This window comes from Ursus maritimus, unplaced genomic scaffold (assembly GCF_017311325.1).
Source record: "Ursus maritimus isolate PB19 unplaced genomic scaffold, ASM1731132v1 scaffold_12, whole genome shotgun sequence".
NCBI lineage: Eukaryota > Metazoa > Chordata > Mammalia > Carnivora > Ursidae > Ursus > Ursus maritimus.
The window spans coordinates 56120270-56139326 of record NW_024423564.1 but is presented as its reverse complement, the minus strand read 5'-3'; the positions used below and the strand labels follow the sequence as shown (position 1 = coordinate 56139326).

At 44.1% G+C, this 19057-nt stretch overlaps 1 protein-coding gene across 13 annotated transcripts in view; it reads left to right on the top strand.

Moving 5' to 3' along the window:
- Positions 1–19057, top strand: part of FGGY (FGGY carbohydrate kinase domain containing) — a 503109-nt gene that overhangs the window by 174670 nt on the left and 309382 nt on the right. For 12 of the 13 annotated variants that reach the window (XM_040627236.1, XM_040627231.1, XM_040627230.1 and 9 more), the window contains one exon: positions 15795–15923. The exons of the other annotated variant lie outside the window; for it this stretch is intronic. In XM_040627236.1, the coding sequence (XP_040483170.1) occupies positions 15795–15923 (129 nt within the window). The remainder of the gene's footprint in view (positions 1–15794; positions 15924–19057) is intronic. 13 annotated transcript variants of the gene reach the window in all.

Below are 19057 nucleotides of genomic sequence, written 5' to 3'. Positions count from 1 at the left end.
GCTGTTGAGGTTTTATTTGGTTTTGACCAAACATTTAAGAAATAGGAAGGGCGATACCCTAGAGTAGGATTTGGAGGCAGGCAGCTAGGATCAATTCGCAACTTCAGTGCTTAGCAAGACTCCATGCTTCAATTCCCTCTGCTGAGAAACGGAGATGCCAATAGCTGCCCCCCAGGCCTTGAATCAATGACGGTTTGGACTTAATCTCTTCCCTTCCCACTCACCTCGAGGTAAGAATAGTGAAAACCCAGAGGCTTCACTTTGCGTCTTCATCTTTAGTTCAGGAGGTTATTGGTGCTTTGGAAGCTAGCTGTGCTCTGCATTCGTTTTGTGAATTATTTAGGCCTGGTGGAGCTGGTTTCTCTTCGGCCTCTTTTGCATGCTCCTGCAGCATTCCCAAGAGGAACTGCAAGGGCAAGGGCAGGGAAGACAGCGGAATTCTGGAGCATCTGCTGGGTAGTCGGCTGGGTCTAGGCCCCGGGGAGAGCAGAACCAGCCTTGCATGGCAGACGGAAGCTAGAGGTTACCAAGCAGAACCTTCGCAAGGGAATTTGCAAGTGTCGTGTTTAGGAGAGGGTAGTTTTCCCAGAAGGAGGAGGTAGAACTAAGGGCTCTTACCTGAGCCTTGGCAGGGGAGTGTTTTCACTCATTTGACTGACAGAGAAGAAATGGGCTTTCTAACCAGAGCAGCTATCATCTTAAATCCAACCCCGATGTTTACTGGAAAGTGGGATTCAGACAGGTTACAAGTCCACCTGTGTTTGGGTGTCTTTATCTACAGGATGGGGATGACCGCCCTTCCCTCCCAGGATCAAGGCGTTTCAGTGAGCTAAGGGCTGTAAAGCAGCCTGTCTTACCTTGTGTGACTCACAGCTGGCACTTAGTGCAAAATAGTCCCCTTCCCTTGTATCATGATGTCCCCTATATAATTTCCTCTATATTGGCGGGGAAAGAGGAAAGTAAAATATTTATGGAAAATCAGTTGAGTGCCATGTGGTGTGCTGGGCTCTCACGTCTGTCACGTCATTCATTTTTCTAGCATTCCTTTTCTGTATTCTTCTTCCCATCTTAGACGAGGAGAAATAGAGCAATTACGTAACCCGAAGGTTTAGGGCTGGTGATGCTGGAGTAGATTTGAACCTGAGTGTGCCTAAATGCAGTACTTGGGCTAGATCTTTTCTATCTCGCTGATCAAGGAGACTGGGAGAGCGTCCGTCAGAAGAAGGAGATTGAGGTTGTTTCAGATTTGATTTTTCAGGCTAGAGAAAATAATTCATATTTGCCTTGTTTTTCTAGTTCCTTGAGGATGTGAGCTACCGGGCTGGAGGGTATCAGGCACCTGTTTGTTTATGGCTTCCCCTGTTAAGTGAAGGGTAATGGAAGTGCCATCCCTAAATTCTTCAAAAAAGCCTTGATGCCATGTGGGCAAGTGTGCATGTTCAATGATGTCCTTATAATATTATTTATAATAAGAATAATTAAATGCTGTGTTCGGTTTTCCCTGAGCCCTGTGCTCCTAGAAAATCATGAAGGTTAATAAATGCGCCCGTGCTGTGTGCTCCAGGAGATGGCCTACAGCAAAGAATTACTCTCCCCCATTTGACTTTGGTAAGACTCCTGGATGCCTCCCTTGTTTACTTATGACAAGACCAGACACAGACCCTCCAAATTCCCGTTCTCTGTCTTATGAATGATTAGCTGACCTGCTTGTCCTCACTGATCAGTTGGAACAAAATGCTTGTTAACCAAACATTGGTTAGGATTCTGTCCTTCTGCTGGGGCCCTGAACTTTGCCCCATCCTCACCCTGGGCCAGGATACAGCCCCCCTTAAGAGTCCTGCACTTGTTAGGACTCTCCAGAGAAACAGAAATTGTGTGTGTGTGTGTGTGTGTGTGTGTGTGTGTTCACACACATGTTGTGTGCACATGTACAGTACAATGAATTGGCTCGTAAGATTGTGGAGGCTGGCAAGCTTCAAGATCTTTAGGGTGCGTTGGCAAGCTAGAGACCCAGGAAGAGCTGATGTTTCAGTTCAAGTTGCAAGGCAGGAAAAAGCCCATGTACCAAGTTAAAGAATGTCAGGCACAGGGTGCCTGGGTGGTGCAACTGGTTAAGCACCCAACTCTTGGTTTCAGCTGAGGTTGTGATCTCAGGGTTTTAAGAGCTAGCAGAGTGTCAGGCTCCCCCCACCCCATGGAGTCTGCTTGAAATTCTCTCTCCCTCTCCCTCTGTCCCTACCCTACCCCCTGCCGTGCACACACACACACACACACACTCTCTCTCTCTCATAAATAAATAAATACATACATATGTACATCTTGAAAAAAAAAAAGAAGAAGAAGAAGAAGACTGTCAGGCAGAAAGCATTTTCTCTTACTGAGGAGACCCAGACTGGGGAGAGGTGTCAACCTTTCTGTTCTACTCGGTCTTTCAACTGATTAGGTGAGGCCCACCCACATTTCAGAGAGCAATCTTCTTTACTCAATCTATTGATTTAAATGTTAATCTCCTTTAAAACACCCTTACAGAAACACCCAGAATAATGTTTGACAAAATATCTGGGGCAAAATTGCGGCTTACAGATCCAAACTTCCAGATAAGGTAATACATAAAACTATCACAAATCCCTCCCTCAAAATATACCGGCCTCAGAGTAAAACACTCTCTGATCAACTTTCCAGTCACACCACTCTTTTACCCCATTTCCTTACATTCTTTCTCGCCTCGTTTATTCCACTGTGTAAAAGAAAGACCCGTTTTGTCTAACTCTTGAGACACTTGCAGATCTTGTGGTCACAACATTCTCCGTATTACGATAATTCCCCTCCCCAACTGCAAAACCCCTTTACCTCCTTATAGTAATCCTTACTAAGCCTCTTCTTACTAAGTCTGGATGTGTTTTTAATTTGACAGAGACATACTAAATGTCTAGTACTAAGTGATTGGTTAAATAATATGGTACATTCAAATTATAGAATATGATATATTTTCAAGAAGAAAGTGCTATACTCATTGGTAAATAAAGATGTCTATGGCATACTATTGAGTTCAGAGGGCAGAATATAAAATCGCATACTTATCCCTTTTATTTACAATTAAATATGTGTGTATCTTCATATTTTGGAATGCTGGTCTCTGATAGTTTCTAACTTTTCAGTGGTAGTTATCTCTGGGAGGAGGAAAATTAAGGGGAGGGTCTTTTCTCCTGTCTTTTTGTACTGTTTGAATTGTCTGTAATGAAGTTGTATTGTCTTTGTAAACTGAAGGAAAACCACAGTGAGTAATAGCTTCATGATCTCGATTTTTATTTAAAAAAAAATCAATTCTGATCATACAGACGAGGGCCCAGTGGACTGGCCTCTCAGATGCCCCTTTCCGTGGATGTGTACCCTTGATCACCTCCAGAGGCTGTGCAATCCCAAAGTCTTTCCCTGGACACAGCGTCAGAGGGTGGAGTCCTGCACAGTTTGTCCGTCTCTCCTCTCAGCTTCATGTACTGAAGCCTGTTGGAGCTTGGATCTCCCTCCCTCCGCCCTCAGTGCTCTCTCTGGAAGCGGCCCCTGTGTCCACTGTGAAAGGATTTGATGACTGGGGACACTTCTGGGCTTTGGGCCAGCCTTCCTTTTTCATTTGCCTACGGTGCTTCATTCTCGCGGGTCTTATGTCCAAAGAATGAGAAACTTAAAAACTGGAGAAATCCGGTTTTATTTCATTGACAAAGCTTGAAGCTTCCATCTTCTTACCACTGGAGCACTTTCCCCACAGTCTGCATGCGCCTCCCACAGTGCACAACATACACACCGGATGACATAGTTGGACATCTACATGACATTAAGTGAGAGCATCATTTTTGGAATCTTCTCCAGCTGGATTCCTATGGCAGTGTGGGTGAGGGCTTCAGGGATTTTACTCTGACATTTTGGCTAAATGCCAACCTGGCAAATTCCACTCCTTTCCTTGGATGCTGCAGTGCCAGCATCCTCTTTCACCCAGGGTGAGGTCATTGTCTCTGTGATTAAATAGTGGACACTTTCCACTTCTTCAGCTCCTGCATTACAGGAAAGCCTAAGAGGAGGGGTTTAGTATTAGAGCTCCAGCCTCCCATTCCTCTCCTCTCTCATGTCTCCAGATTGGCAGTCTCTACCGTAGATTAAGTTCTAGATTCAAACCTCTGTTCCTCAGCCCCTTATATCTCGAGGTCCCTGAGGTGTCAGCGCTAGGGCACATGGCTCTTGAACATTTTCTTCTCTCCTTGAACTAGATCAGATTTATAGGCTAGGGTTCTCTGAAAGATTCCTTTTGGGGGAAAAAAAAATTCTGGTCCTGGAAGAAAATTTAAAAACCATAGCTGCATTTCATTTCTTCATATATTGGAGATATTTCTGGGCTTTGGTGATAGAAGAATCTAACATCTCAGGATGAACACAATAGCAACAACAAACTTAGCCCTTTGTCTTTCTGTGCTGTGTTTATTGTAGCCTGGCTACCAAACCACAAGGGCTGTTAAACTAGAAGTGGGGTCCACATGGCAGCCTCTCCTCCCCCGGATGAGCTCTCTATGCAGTGCTGTCTCCTTTGTGTAAGTTCATATCTACCTATTTATTTCCCCTTGAAGGATCTCATGCACAAAGACCCTGGTCTTTTGAGTATTGTCTCTGTACTGTTGAGTTTTACCTACTAAACCAGACTGAAGAGATACATTGTCGTCTGCTTTCCATATTCTGTCTAGTAAATGGTTGGTTGTCAGGACAACGGCATAGAAGGTGGAGGGTCATTGATAACCACATGAATTCTTTAAACAAATATGATGAGAGCAAATCCCAGTCTGTCCTTGAAAGCAGTACAAGAAGAGGAAAGGTTTCAGACAGGTCCTTCCTTTTTATAAATTTGATACTCCCTTTAAAAATTATCCACTGAAGTTGCTCATACTTTTATTAAAAATCCTGAAGAAAAGCCTTGCCTTTGTTGGACAGTATGTTGCCATGCAGCATACGAAGCATGACTTTTCTAGCACGCCCTTTGGAGCACCTGCCTGTGTCTTGACAAAGCTCCCAGAGGACAACATGGTGGCTCTCTGTTGTCTCTCAGTGACAGGCACATAGAATGAGTGCCTGATGCGAATCACAGGGATGAACGGATGGTCTCAAATCTTCATGGTGTCCCTTATAGATGGGTTTAATGATTTATAACTGCAAAACAAACTGAACTCCGAGAGTTTAACTTTTTCCAAGGCCCTTAAAAGCTTGGGGGTGGGGGGTGTGCCCAGAATGAGAACCCAATCCATCCTGACTCCTAAGACCACACTCTTTTCATTATAGCACACTGCCTTGCTGTAAAACACACAAAGAGGAGCAAACATTTTAAAAGACAGAATGTTTCTAAGATGAAATATATGCTTTTTGAAGCAAGAGTGGAAAACCTTTTTCAAAGGTAGAATTGTGGGAAAAAAAAAAGAAATAATATGTAATTTAGTATTCATTGAGAATAAGCAATTAATTCTGCCCTCCGGGGGTGAATTTACGTCTAGCTTATTTGCACATGAAAGTACAAGATTGGCTTCATTTATATGAAAGTAAGACATCTGGTTGGGAAGTGAAAAATTTGGTCAATTACCTGAATCATGTTTGGTCTACATGATAAAAAAGCCCCAGATGTCTTCAAATCACCAGATGTTTGGCGTTGTGTGGTGAACACCGGACCCACTGACTTTTTCCACACGAGAGCTTGCGGTTCGGTATCCTGTAGATTCACCCCTTGTTAGGAGGTTGTTAGCATTCTGTAAACTAGCAGTTTGCAAACAGTAGTCTAGACTTCGAGACCCAACATGGCCCCTGACAAAGGGGTGTGTGATAGATGAGAAAATTAGGTCATGAAAGGAAATTGTATTTAATTTTTTAAAAACGTTCTTTATTTTGAGATCATCTCCTTCCTATCTTTTTAGTGATAAAACATTCTCTTAAATGATCCTGATTCTAATGTTTGGGTTTTGTTGTTGTTGTTGTTGTTGTTGTTTTAAAGATAGTTTATTTATGAGAGAGAGAGAGAGCGCACGCGCACAAGCAGAGGGGAGGGGCAGAAGGAGAGGGAGAGAGAGAATCTCAAGCAGACTCGCCACTGAGCGCAGAGCCCTAAGCGGGGCTAGATCCCACCACCCTGAGATCATGACCTGAGCCGAAGTCAAGAGTCGGACACTTAACCAAATGAGCCACCCAGGTGCCCCTCTAATGTTTGTTTTTAATTAATCTTTGGGACTAAAGAAAAAATGGAGGTGCCTGTGTGAGTCCCGTTTTTCTTTATGTGACTTCTTTAGTAGATTCTGAAGAGACAAAACCAACCCAAACTGTGAAGGCTACTGCTTTAAACCCAGTAATATCTTCAGCACAATGATAGCTAAAATATTTTTATTTCCCAAATTTGTCTTTCTCTCAAAGTAGAACTATCTATGGCCAAACTGTTTGCCTAGGTCTTGAAAGCATTGGTCATCTTAACAGTCAAGACTTCTGCTGACAAAATGATAATTTTTCCTTGCGAAACAAGCATTTAGTCCTTAAAATAACTCCAAAGAGAACACCTTCTGCACTTTTAAGACATTTCACTCTGGAGACATGCCATGGAGACATGACTACAGGGAGACACTTTTTGTGCTGGAAAACTGAGTTCCATCACTGTGAATATTTTAACAGCTTTCACAGTTTTGTGGTTTGCTCTCATGACCCCAAAAGAATATATCTCCACATGCTGTAACATCAAGGATCTCTGCTCAAGCTTTATAGACTCAGCCAGAATGAACTGAGTAACCAATCTGTGCCAGGCACTATCAGATAGACCAGGAATACAGTGTTGTTGTAACCATCATAATATCTCCTATTAATTGAGCATTTGCCACATGACAGCATCCTAAAGTGCTTTATTTGTATTACCTTGCTTGACTCTCACATAATATAATAGCGTTATTGTAACCTTCTTTACCATAAAGAAACAGTATCCAAGAAATTAAATCGTTTGCCCACCATCGCAAGGCTGCCCACCTCCTAACCAGAACCGCTAAACTGCATGCCTCCTACAAATACACCTGTGAAAAGAGCGATACCCTCAAGGTGGTTATAATCTAACACGGAAGAACGAAGCACAAGGAGAAAAGTCATTATGTAGAACAGAATGATGTAATTCCAAGAAACATGCTGTGGGGTTGTAGAGGAAAAAAGTGATTAATTATGATCTACCCAGGAAAGGCTTTTGGAGGTGGCCTTAGGCTAGGTGAGAGCAAAATAGGGCATCAGCAATTATCTAGAGAATTAGGTCACTGTGGGTGTCAAAGTGGATGATTTCAAGCTGAAAAGCCTGCCCTGTGTGCTCTGAATAGTCGAGAATCGGCAGCCTACACCGCTGGAATCCACTGGATTTTTGCCAACCCTCTTGTTTGCCTTGTGACTTAGAGTCCTGGCTTCGGTGAGCTGCTTTTTTTTTTTTTTTTTAAAGATTTTATTTATTTATTTGACAGAGACAGCCAGCGAGAGAGGGAACACAAGCAGGGGGAGTGGGAGAGGAAGAAGCAGGCTCCCAGCATTGGAGCCTGATGTGGGGCTCGATCCCAGAACGCCGGGATCACGCCCTGAGCCGAAGGCAGATGCTTAACGGCTGCACCACCCAGGCGCCCCTTGGGTGAGCTTCTTGCACGAGCTCGGGGTGGATATAGGCTAGTGTTGCCACAGCAGGGCATGTGGAAAAGTGGGGCCCCGGGCTTCCATCTAGACTCTGCCACCACAGCAGGGTGGCCCCAGAGAAGCCACCTCCCTCTCTGGCTTCGGTCTTCTGTACTGCAGAAGGAGCACTCTGAGGTCAGTGGTTGTGATGGGCCATTCAAAGTCCAGTTCTTGGAACCTGCCTAAGGGAGTAAAGGAAGGAGCTAGAAGATTTGAGCAAGCCGGGATTTCATGGCTCTTGGGGGTTTGTTCCTGGACTCCGCAGGGGAGCCTCTGCAAATGAAACTGCCTTCCTTTTCTGTTCATGACTCAACAAACATTTGAGATTATTCTTCCTGCCTCTAGTATCAGACCTTTCTAATCTGCGTGATCTAGTGGGGAGATCCTTGACTTTGGAATCTGGGAATCCTGGATTGAAAGCCTGACGGTGCCCCTCATCAGATAGGTGACTGGACAAATTAAATATCTTTCTGTGTTTTTCTTTCTAGAGCCGCAAGACAGTGATTCTAATATCAGCGTCATAGGTCTGTTACTAGCATGAAAGGTGAGAGCAACTGAAAAATGCCAAACACATGACCAGAAAGCCTGTACGTTTTGATCAACAGGCACTATCATTATTGTGATATTTATTTTCCTAAAATACAAGTGTGTGCATCACTCCTTGGCTCACTGACCTATATAATAGTTAGGAGGTGCCTGTCAGAACAAGTCCAAACACCTTGGCCTGGTGGCCATCCTGCCTTCCTCAGACCCACGTAGCAATGAGACCTGCGGCTTTTCACCTGTAGGTTCACCACCATCCACTTCTTGAATCAGACTTGACCAGGCAAGGAGAATTTGAGAGCCTCTATTCCACTAGATGGTGATATCCACAATGTCTCAGCATAGTAGCATCTGGGTGCTTAGTGAGACACGTGGGCCCACTCATCCCCATTTTCTAGGCGTACTCATAGGTCTTGATACCTTACATTGTCTCTGAGTTTGAGAGATGAGGATGTGTTACTGGTAGGATTATGTTAGGAAACACGTTCCTCTTCTCTTTGCCCTCCTAGCTGATACTCACGTTCATGTGTGTGTGTAATATTTTTGTCTAGGTTGATTGATCTGTGTCTGTGGTCTTCTCTTTTTAAAAGAAAGCTATAAATTCAGTTGAATGGATATTACCAAGAACTCCTGTTCTAGACACTGCTGTGTCCTGGGGGGAGGGGACCTGAATGCAGTGATAAATAAAATCATCTTTGAGTAATTCTGTGTTTAGCAGGAGAGAGAGGAAGAGAGAATCATGGGGAGAAAACAAAACGTAGTGTAAGGGTCATTCAAAATTTAATTTAAAATATGTGATATGTTTATTAAATACCAACTGTAGGTGAGAATATAAGGCCAGAGATATAAAGATTTATAAATGACAGTCCACACCACAGAAGAGCTTACAAGATAAAATATTTACAAGATATAGTTCAGAAGAGGAATTGGATGAGAATGCTGTGTCTACTGAAAGCAGGCCCTGTGAGGGTGGGGAACTTCTCTGTCTTGTTCCCTAACACATTTTCTGCATCACATCAATGTCTGGCACATAGTAGGTACTCAGTAAACACTTCCGTAGCAAATAATGAATGATGAGGGTATCATCAGAAAGTTTTACATTTAGTCAGTAATTTAAAGTGGAGTTTAATTCCTAGTTAAAATGAGGTCCTTTCTAGGACACAGATGAAGGGCAATGAACAAATTTCAGAAGTTGTCTTTCACCAGATGGCAGAGCATGTCAGGTTTGAGTTTTTTGTGAGTTTCTCTGCTTGAGTGAGTAGTTCTGGATGTGTGTGACTCCTATTCAGAAGCAAGAATTACCGGAATGTCCTTCAGTCTTGTATCGGTTGTGGTTCCAGAAGGCTCCCTGATCTAACCCGCCCAAACAGAGATCTCTACAGAGGGATTTAGGTGCTGGGTCTGGGTCAAGCCTCTGATACTATCTGTTCGTTTAAAAAATCCATAACCAGTCTACTGGCTGCCATATGCACATGATGCTAGTACGTCTTGTTTGGTGAGCGTTCATGCTTCACCTAAGTTTGGAGCTCAGCCAGAGTCAGACCAGGTCGTAAGCACCTGTAAAAACCCCAGCCCAAAGGACGCCTGCATGCAACAGCTTTACATACACTACCATGTGCTCTTACGATAACTCCAGCCTATCACTGGGGAGTACAAGAGTACAGTCCTGTTTCCGTTCCCCCACTCCTAAACCAGATTGGAAGTGGCTTCAGTCCCGAAGCTCTCAGAGAGCCTCGACTGCTGGCAGGGCCAGGTGAGAGCACCGTCCCAGCCAGTCTGGTTGGCCTGTTGACCTTGGCAAAACTGAGCAGGGACCACTGCCCCGGTGCCAAGTGCAGAGGAGCCAGGGTCACATGCCACCTGTGCCCAAACCTCTCTCTCTGACATCTCCAAGGACGTGAGCCAACTTTTCCCCTGGGTTTCGTCTTCTGTTTGTAGGGATACAAAAGAACACTGAACCTTCCAGTTAATACAATACCCCTCCCCCATCTCCCTCTTCCTGGAGAGGGTAACAGTTCTGTTGACCATTATAATGCATTTTCTGTCTCCCAGCAATCCACACAGTCATTAATTTCTGCTGCTGACGTCAGGAAAGAGGATTATGTGTGTGTCTGAAACTGCTCCCGAAGTGCTCATTAGTCATAGATAATTGAAAAACTGGTAGGGAAAGATTTGGTGTAATAGTAGCCCCCGCCTGTGAAGAAGGACTTCAACCACCAGATAATTGTAGGCTCCAGCTTTTGACCGCTCGCACTGCATCTGCCCGTCTGAATAGGAATTCAGTGGACACGAGCCCACAAACCCTCAGAGCGATTACTTTTTTCTATCCCACCGTGAGAGTGTGTTGATAAGGACAGAAGCCAGCCCAATCAAGAAAAGAAGTAACCTGGCCTTGGACCTCTCCTGCCTTTAGGCTGAGGGGGAGGGTTTGGAAGAAGTGCCCAGGATACTCCTTAAGTTCATTTTGCTTTTATTTTAACTTAAGCTATTTTGTTTTGATCACAAAAGAAATGTAAAGTCTATAATGGTAGAGAGGAAGCACTAGTCATGGGGAAAAGTGCCCTACCCTGGGCCCCCATCCCTGCTGTAACAATATTCTGCATACTTTTTAGGACTCTTCGGAAGTAGACATGCTTGCATTTTTGTCTACTTTAAGAAAATTCACAAATGGGATCACACACACCAGTGGGATCCGAACACTATTCTGTATCTTGACGGTTTCACCAAATTTGTCTTGAACTTCTTTCCAAGTTCATACCTTAATTCTTCCTCATTCATTTTAGTGGCTGTGTAGGATGTTTCTGGACACATGCGCCCTAATTTATTTACCCTGATTTATGGGGGGAAACACCTTTAGAAAGTTTACACAAGAAATGTGTGTTTAAGGTAAAAGAGTTTTAGAAAGTATAGGTTGGTAAAAAGAAAAAAAATAGTAATAATTTCTTCATCCAGAAACAATTTTCTATTATTTTCCCCCCAGGAATGTATTTTTACAAATAGTCCATCTACCCTCTTTGTTGTTGTTCTTAAAATGAAGTCAGACTCTGCGTAATGTTTTGCAGCCTGCGTTTCAGTTGGCTTGATAGTTTTACAGATAAAAACTGTTTCCTATTCTAGCCTTTCTCCACTGCAGGTTTATTGTCTCAGAAAACAAATCTTATTGCTCAAAGCTGTTGTCTGGCAGGGCCTCATTGCCTTAGTTGGGGCTCCTTGCCCTGCTGGAGGCCCACACTTCTCTGCTCTTCCCTGGTGCCCCTTCTGCCAACATGCTGAATGCCTCACTCTGTGCCCCTCGGGGCTCCCTGCAGCGAACAGCTTTTTGCTCTAATGGCATCCATCTCCCCTGAGCATTCTAGCTCTGAAACCAGCTATCCGCCACCTGTCTTACCAGACTAGGCTCACATGTCACCTTCATCTGGATTTCCTGCACTCCCCTGGACCAACCCACTGTCCCTCCTCTGTGCTCTAGGAACACCACGTACATTCCACCTGCCGAGCCCTTGATGAGAGGCCGAGAACCTTGGGTTGCCCAGACCACCACGTGAGCCTCTTTCACTTACACCCTAGCACCTCAGTGTTGCCACAGGTGGGCAGAAATAAGCAGGGTCCACCACTGTTTTTGAAATGTTTGTTAAGATGCGTGGATGAATGGTTGAACAAAGGCTAGGAGAGACAGCCAGTGCTGAGGCTGTGAGGCCTTGATTAAGTCTGGGAAAATGGATGCTGTGATTAACTTGATTTTATGGTCAAGGAAGAGCCGAAAGGAGGATTATTTCCAGAAAAGTTGTCAAGGCACACTAAAGCTTGCTTCTGACAGCTCCTTTGGTCCCCCAGATGTGCCCCTGGCTGATAAAGCATGATCTGACGGGGTGATTTCTCAGAGATTCCTGCCTTTTCTCTCATCTTCTCTTATGCCAAGCCGTTTCTTTTTGGTCTCGAAATAAACAAAGCATCTTCCTGCTTTTGGCCCAGAGAGACTATTGCTAAAGGCTGTGTGGTTCCAGGTCACAGGAGGATGTGTGCGTTTATTTTCATTTCTGGACCACTGGCCTGAGGAGAAGGCCTGGCTGACTGCCCCAAGTTGGTTCTCTGGCAGCAGATGCAGAGACAGATTTGGGGGTACAAGGTGGTTATTAGGGGTTGCCATCTGTGATAGGAAGGGGGAGAGAGGAGGATTGGGCGGAGGGAGGATTAGAGCTGTAATACGGTCCCACGCCCCTTGGCCAGCCCAGCAGAGAGCTCTGGAGTGAGTGGTGCCCATCAGAGTTCTTCTGCTCCCAGTTTGCTAAGTCATCAGGTGTGGCTGCCCTGGGAAAGGGGTCACCTCGGCACAGTGGCCCAAAGGAGCTGGCAGCTGTCTGCTGATTTTACTCCCTTTCCTGGGCCGCAAGTCTGTCCTTAATGGGGATGCAGGCAGTGGCGTCTCCCTGTCTCTCATACTCCCCGTATCCCGGCGACTGCCCTGATCTGTCACTGACTGCTTCACGAGAGCTCTCCTGTGGCCTGTTTCTGCAACTCTCTTGCCCATACCTTGTGGAGGTCCTCACCTGTTCTCTTACCGAAATCGCTTCACAAGTGTTCTCCCGACCTCCTCTCTGTCTTCTGCTGCAAGTGCTCCCGGAGAGATCTGTAAAGGTGCACAGACCCAACCACCTCGCGCCCTGGCTTTCGTGCTTCTCCAGAGGCTCGCAGTGGTCTTCGTGATGGAGTTCAGACACCTCCGTCTGGATGGCAGTGCATGCCCTGTCCCCACTTCCATCTCCAGCCTTATCTGCCCCTTCCACTGCCAGCTCATGGCCCTAATGCAGCCCGTTGAGCAGTCTCCCATGTTTCTTGGCCTTTGCTCGAGATGCTGGCTGAGCTGAGAAATCCACCTGTGGTCCTCCAGAAGCCTTTCTACACTACTGACTGCCCAGGAGGCTCGCCCGAGCACCCATCTTGCTAATCCTCATTCTGTCCGGAATCTCTTTTTAATGAAAATTATACCCTTTATGTTTGTGAAGCTCGGGGATGAAGATGAAACATTTTTACCTTCCTGTGAAAATTAACCCTTTAAAAAAAATCTGAAGGTAGTGAGCATGGTTTCCCAACAGTGCTACTTTTTAAACATACATAATGTTTGTTCTAAAAGTACTTCTTTTGGGGCACCTGCGTGGTCCAGTCAGTTGAGCATCCAGACTCTTGATTTTGGCTGGGGTCCTAATATCCGAGTCTTGGAATCGAGCCCCACCCATGGGAAGTCTGCTTGAGATGCTGCTCTCTCGCCCTCTGCCCTTCCCCCTACCCGCATGTGCTCGTGCTCTCTAAATTAAAAATCTTTAAAAAAGTAAAAGTACTTCACTTGTTTTCTTCATTCACTTAATTTTTTTTTAAATATGTACACTAATACATAATTTAATGAATAAGAGCACAGGTCTGTGTCCATCAGAGTGGAGTCCATGGCCTGTGCTCCAGCACTTATGCTGTATGACTGTGGGGAATTTACCTTCCCTGTATAAACTGGCTTTCCCCATCCATGTAATGGGGACAGTAATAGTATCCTTCACATGGGGTTAGTGGCAACGAACTGAGAAAATGCATCATAGCACAGTCCCTCGCACGGAAGTGCTCAGTAAAGGCAAACATTGCCTCTTAATGCACTACATAGTAGATGTAGTGACATACTCGAGATCGTATGTCTCTGGAGACAGATTGTCCCCAGCAAAGAGCACTGCTCTCTTCTGCTGGCTTGGGCATTCAAAGCACTTGAGAAGTTCTCCTTGCTTTCCACCCCATCTTTGGAGCATCTTGACTTTATCTTCTAGACCAGGGCTAGCCTATAGAAATACAATATGAGCCACATACATAATTTCAAACTTTTCAGTAGCCACATTAAAATAAAAAGCAATAGGTGAAATTAATGTCAATTTATCTTACATAACCTAAAATATCCAAAACATTTCAACGTGTATTTGATGTAAAAGTTATTAATGAGATATTTTACATTCATTTTTTCCATACAAACTCTTTGACATCTAATGTGTATTTGCCACTTAGTGCATCCCAATTCAGACACTAAATTTTCATTGTAAATATTTAGGTTTCTTCAGTTCACATTGAAAAAGTAAATTTGCACACCAGAGTGCTTTCAAAAGTACTTAAAAGTTTTTCAGTAACTGAATTGTGTATCAGTTTTTAAATTGAAATGAATTAAAATGAAATTAAGTGAAAAATTTAGGTCCTTAAGTTATTCCAGCCACATTTCAAGTTCTCCGTCTGCACGTGCCGAGTGGTCCCATACTGGACAGTGAAGCTCTGGAATGCATTGCAGGGGTTTCGGTCTTCTGCTTGCTTTTCTTAGCTAGACTTTTTTCAAATTTAATTATAGAAGAAGCTCATTACCTAAAATGGATAAAAATGGTATTGTGGAGGTTTTTTTGTTTCTAATTAGAGGAGGTTGGTGAGCCACTCACCTTCTGCATCCTTCAACCCCCACCCTCACCCCCAGAAGTCCTGAAACACCTCAGCCTACCCCTGGAGCTCCATGGAGCAATTAACAAGTGGTAGGCATCTTAGCACCAAGCAAAACTGCTGACCCCACGTTCAGAATCTTGGAATCTTGGAGCTCAGAGGGGTATTAGCATATGTATGGGTCCACCCCGCCCCTTGCAATTCAGAAATACTTAATATACATATCTTGGCAGGGGAAGGGGAGGACTCAGCCTCTGCTAAACACCTGAGAACAGATGGATTTCTTCATTCTATTCTGACTTAGATGGCTCTCTGTGTCCTGATCTCATCTCCCTAACTAGACTGGGGGCAAGGACTGCCGTTTACAGCACCACAGCGCCCACACAAAGCAAGACAATCAATAAATTCTTAACTGAAGGCCTGAGTGACTGCAGGAATTCAAGGTCACTTGAAATATCAGGGTCGCGGCATTGCACAACTCCAAAGAACACCATTCAGATTGTATTCTGTGGTTGTGCAAGTAGCAGCCTTGTAAAGTTTGCAAGGTTTAGACTGGGCTCTCTTTTCCAACGGAGAAAAACTTTCAAGACATTTTTTATTGGAACAAAATAATTCCCTCCCTTATCCTCTGATAGGAAACAACTACATAAGTAAATGTTCTCAACTTCCTTAGGAATAAATGTTAATCAGGGACCGGGTATAGACGTGTATGTGTGTGTAAGGTATGCTGGTAGAGCTGCTGCTGTGTTAGGAAGCCCGTTTGGAACAGTTTAACCGTTTTAACCAGTCTTTAAGAGGCCACTGTGTTTATCTTTTGGAATTTCCCGTGAATGGAATCTTTCTCCAATTTGAAAGGGGCCTTAGAGCTCTTGATTTTGTAAAGTGCCACAGAGCATGACCCATAGGAACCAAGGACATTCACCCAAGTCACCAAATGAGCAAAAGGACTGTTTGTGGGTGCATGGTTTTTATCTTCATGATGTTGAGAAAAGGCAGAAGAGAGGGGAGGGAGCAGAGAGGTTCTCCTAAGAAAAGCCTGTGTTTGCTTTTGTGTTTTTCAAACTGACAGGTATTTGTTTTTCCTCCTGTCTACCCAGGAAACCAAATGCTGCCTCCTGGAGCTTCTCTTGGAAATGGGCTCACACCAGAGGCAGCGAAGGACCTTGGCCTTCCTGCTGGAATTGCGGTGGCAGCTTCACTTATTGATGCCCACGCGGGAGGCCTAGGTAACCACTCACTCCGCATCCGTGAGCGACACCAGTTTCAAGTGGAATATTCTTCAGAACCAAACACACTCCTTTCCTGTTTTTAAAGCAGGGATCAAGGGCTGGTGATTAAAGATATCGGAATGAAAAGACCTTTTACAGTTAGGCATTTTGATAGAATTATAGAACTTATTATCAAATGTAGACTTTATTTATAATTTAATTAATTTCTCCATACAGAATAACAGGGGGAAAAATGATCTGAATCAATATCCAGATGGTTCTTTGGTTTACTGAAAATTTAACTTCCATTAGCATGTATGGTAGTGGTATACTTACATGTACGGTTTTTTCTAAAGGTACTCTAAAACCCTTACCAGTCTAATTGATCTATTTTCATAATTTTGGCTTCTATCCTATATCCAGTTACTTGGGTGTAGTCTTGATTTCATCTCCTAAATAACTCTCACATCTGGCATTCAAATGTATTCATTATTTCAAAGACCTGTTGAACACTTAACTGTGTCTTAGACGTGGTGCTTGGGGGCAGTGAATATCAAACCAAACCAAAGTGTCTCTTCCACAAATTTTAATAGGAAGGCAGACAATGAGACAAGGGTTACAGTAGAGTGTGATGACTCTCTCCTCCTCTACATCCTTATTGCTGTTTTTTCTTTTCTTTCTTTCTTTTTTCTTTTCTTCTTTCTTTCTTTTTCTTTCTTTCTTTCTCTTTCTCTTTCTCTTTCTTTTCTTTTCTTTTCTTTTCTTTTTGGCGGGGGGGGGGGGGTTCAGATTCTCAATATCTCTCACTTCCACTATAGCTGTATTTTTCCCCTAGCCTTTATTTCAAGCAATGTTGTTGTTGTTTTTTTAATTATGGTTAAGACTTCATGAGATCAATGTAGTTGGTCATGACCATTGCATTTTCAGAATAGGTTTGATTAGAGTAGAAAACATCAGAGTACATGTCACATAGTAAGGGTAAACACTGTTTTTATGGATCTTATGTTTATATTTTATGTGTAATGCATGTGCACATTGGCCCATGATGAAAATGAATTTTTTACTATGGATCATAGTCAAAGAAACTTTGAAATGTGTTCTATTCCATACTTCATATCAGAGGCTAGAGGTGTTCAAATACTTATATTGACTTGAACTCAGTTTGTGTAAACACATGTGTATTTCTCTTCCCAGATTGACTGATTGGTCCTCTACTTCTCCCACTGGCTAACTTCTACTCTAACTTTAAGATTCATAGCAGACGCTTTGTTCTCTGCATAGCCTTCCATGGAAGACTCAGATTTATTGTACAAATCTCTAAGTTGTACTTCTTTCAACACTTTTACCTACTCCTAGTGGAGAAATGATCACATTGGGTTGTAATTACTGATTTATCTGCTTGACTTTTTTAATGGACTGTGAGCTCCTCAAGGGCATTATATTATTATTATTCTTGTCTCACCTGTGCTGAGTCCTGGATCAGGTTCCTATGGGTGTTTGGTAAATTCATTAAATGAATACAGTCACATTAAGGCAAGAATAAGGTGAAATGGCCTTGACCTAGAGAGTGGAAGTTCATGTTTCCTTAAGCAACAGGATAATAAGCAGTGTCTGATTCTTCTGTGTAGTCCACGGAAACTTCCGGGGCAGGGTAGTGCTCATCAGTCTACAGATGTGACTGTCTTGTTCATCTTTATGTGTTCAGGATCTAACACAATGCCTGAGAAGTTGTGAACAGCCAGTAGCACATGTGGGTCGATGGAATGGTAGATAATACTGAGTTATAGGCAAGGGTGTTTCTCTCCCTTTTCAATGTGAGCAGTGTGTGCTTTTGATTAGAATGGCATGATTTTGGTTTCAGAGAGCAGGCACAGAAAGAACTTGTGGTCTAGATAGAGAGGGAGTTTTCCTGTCCCCTCGTAATCCTGACATCCTGTACCACGTTTGAGGCCAGAGAATCTTTCCATCATGCTTTTTCAGTGCTCTTGCTTTTTCACTTTGTTTCACCCATCTACCCTTCCCAGGTGCCGAGCACTGGGCTTGGACCCCGGTGCGCTGAAAGATGGGCTGCACCTGCGGGGGCTCCTGGTCCCTTGTCAGTTTCCCAGACCTCGAACCAGAGCAGCCTTTTTCACTTCTGCCCAGCACTTGCTGTGCCCTAAACGGCACCTGCTATGTGTACATACTCAGAAAGGGTGGGTTGAACTGTACTGGGAGGAATCCAGGCTATTACAAGACCCCCCTCCCCTCTTTTCCTAAGTCAGAGATGTTCAGTGACAGGAATTTTACCCCTCGAAGCTTTGGCTGAGGCTCTTTGTTCCTTTCAATGCTCTTCAGTTAGTGAGTTTCCCTTGTATTTTCCACAAGTAAGTTCTTTACGTGGAAAGGAAGAATTAGGGCCTTGGATTCTTTAAGGGCCGAGCAAGGGGCTGGTGGTGTCAGAGAAAGCACGGGAAGGGGCTTCTCCAGCAGCTGCAAGACAGTCAAGGTCATAATTTTGACTAGGTTTTATCCTTTGTATACTTTCTGATACTTCCCCCTCTCCTCTTTCAGCCAATTCAGGATTAGGGTGTCTGGGAAAGAGGGGAGGCCTGGAACAGAGGCTTCCTCTCACTTCTCACCCTGCCTGTGCCCTCCGCAGCCCCAAGGGTCTTGGAAAGATCATCCACCACCATCCAGACGCATAGTCACTAAAGATGTATACTGACTGCTTGCAAACCTGCCAGTTACCGGTCTAGGCACTGGGGGTAATGGCAGTGAACAGAGCAGACAAAGCCCCACTCCTTCTGGAGAGACTATTCTGGTGGTTCTTTCCTGGCCTGCATGTTCGTTGCTTCATAATACCGGTTGGAGACAACTGGTGTTATTATGTTATAATAAGGGCTCTAAACATGGAGTCTGACGATCTGGATGTCAGTTCTTTCCCTACCTGTGGACCTTGGGCCACATATTCTACCTCTTCACTCCTGTGTTTCCTCTTCGGCAATAATAGTGAGCAGTGCCCCCGCCCCCCACACACAGGGTTGTTAAGAGAGCTGATGATGTGAGTAGGTAAAGCAGCTGTGTAGCAGCTGGCACATAGTAGGCACATTATTACGAGGCATCTCTGGTTTTCTCACTCTGGAACCACAATGCCTGACGCAAAGTAAGAG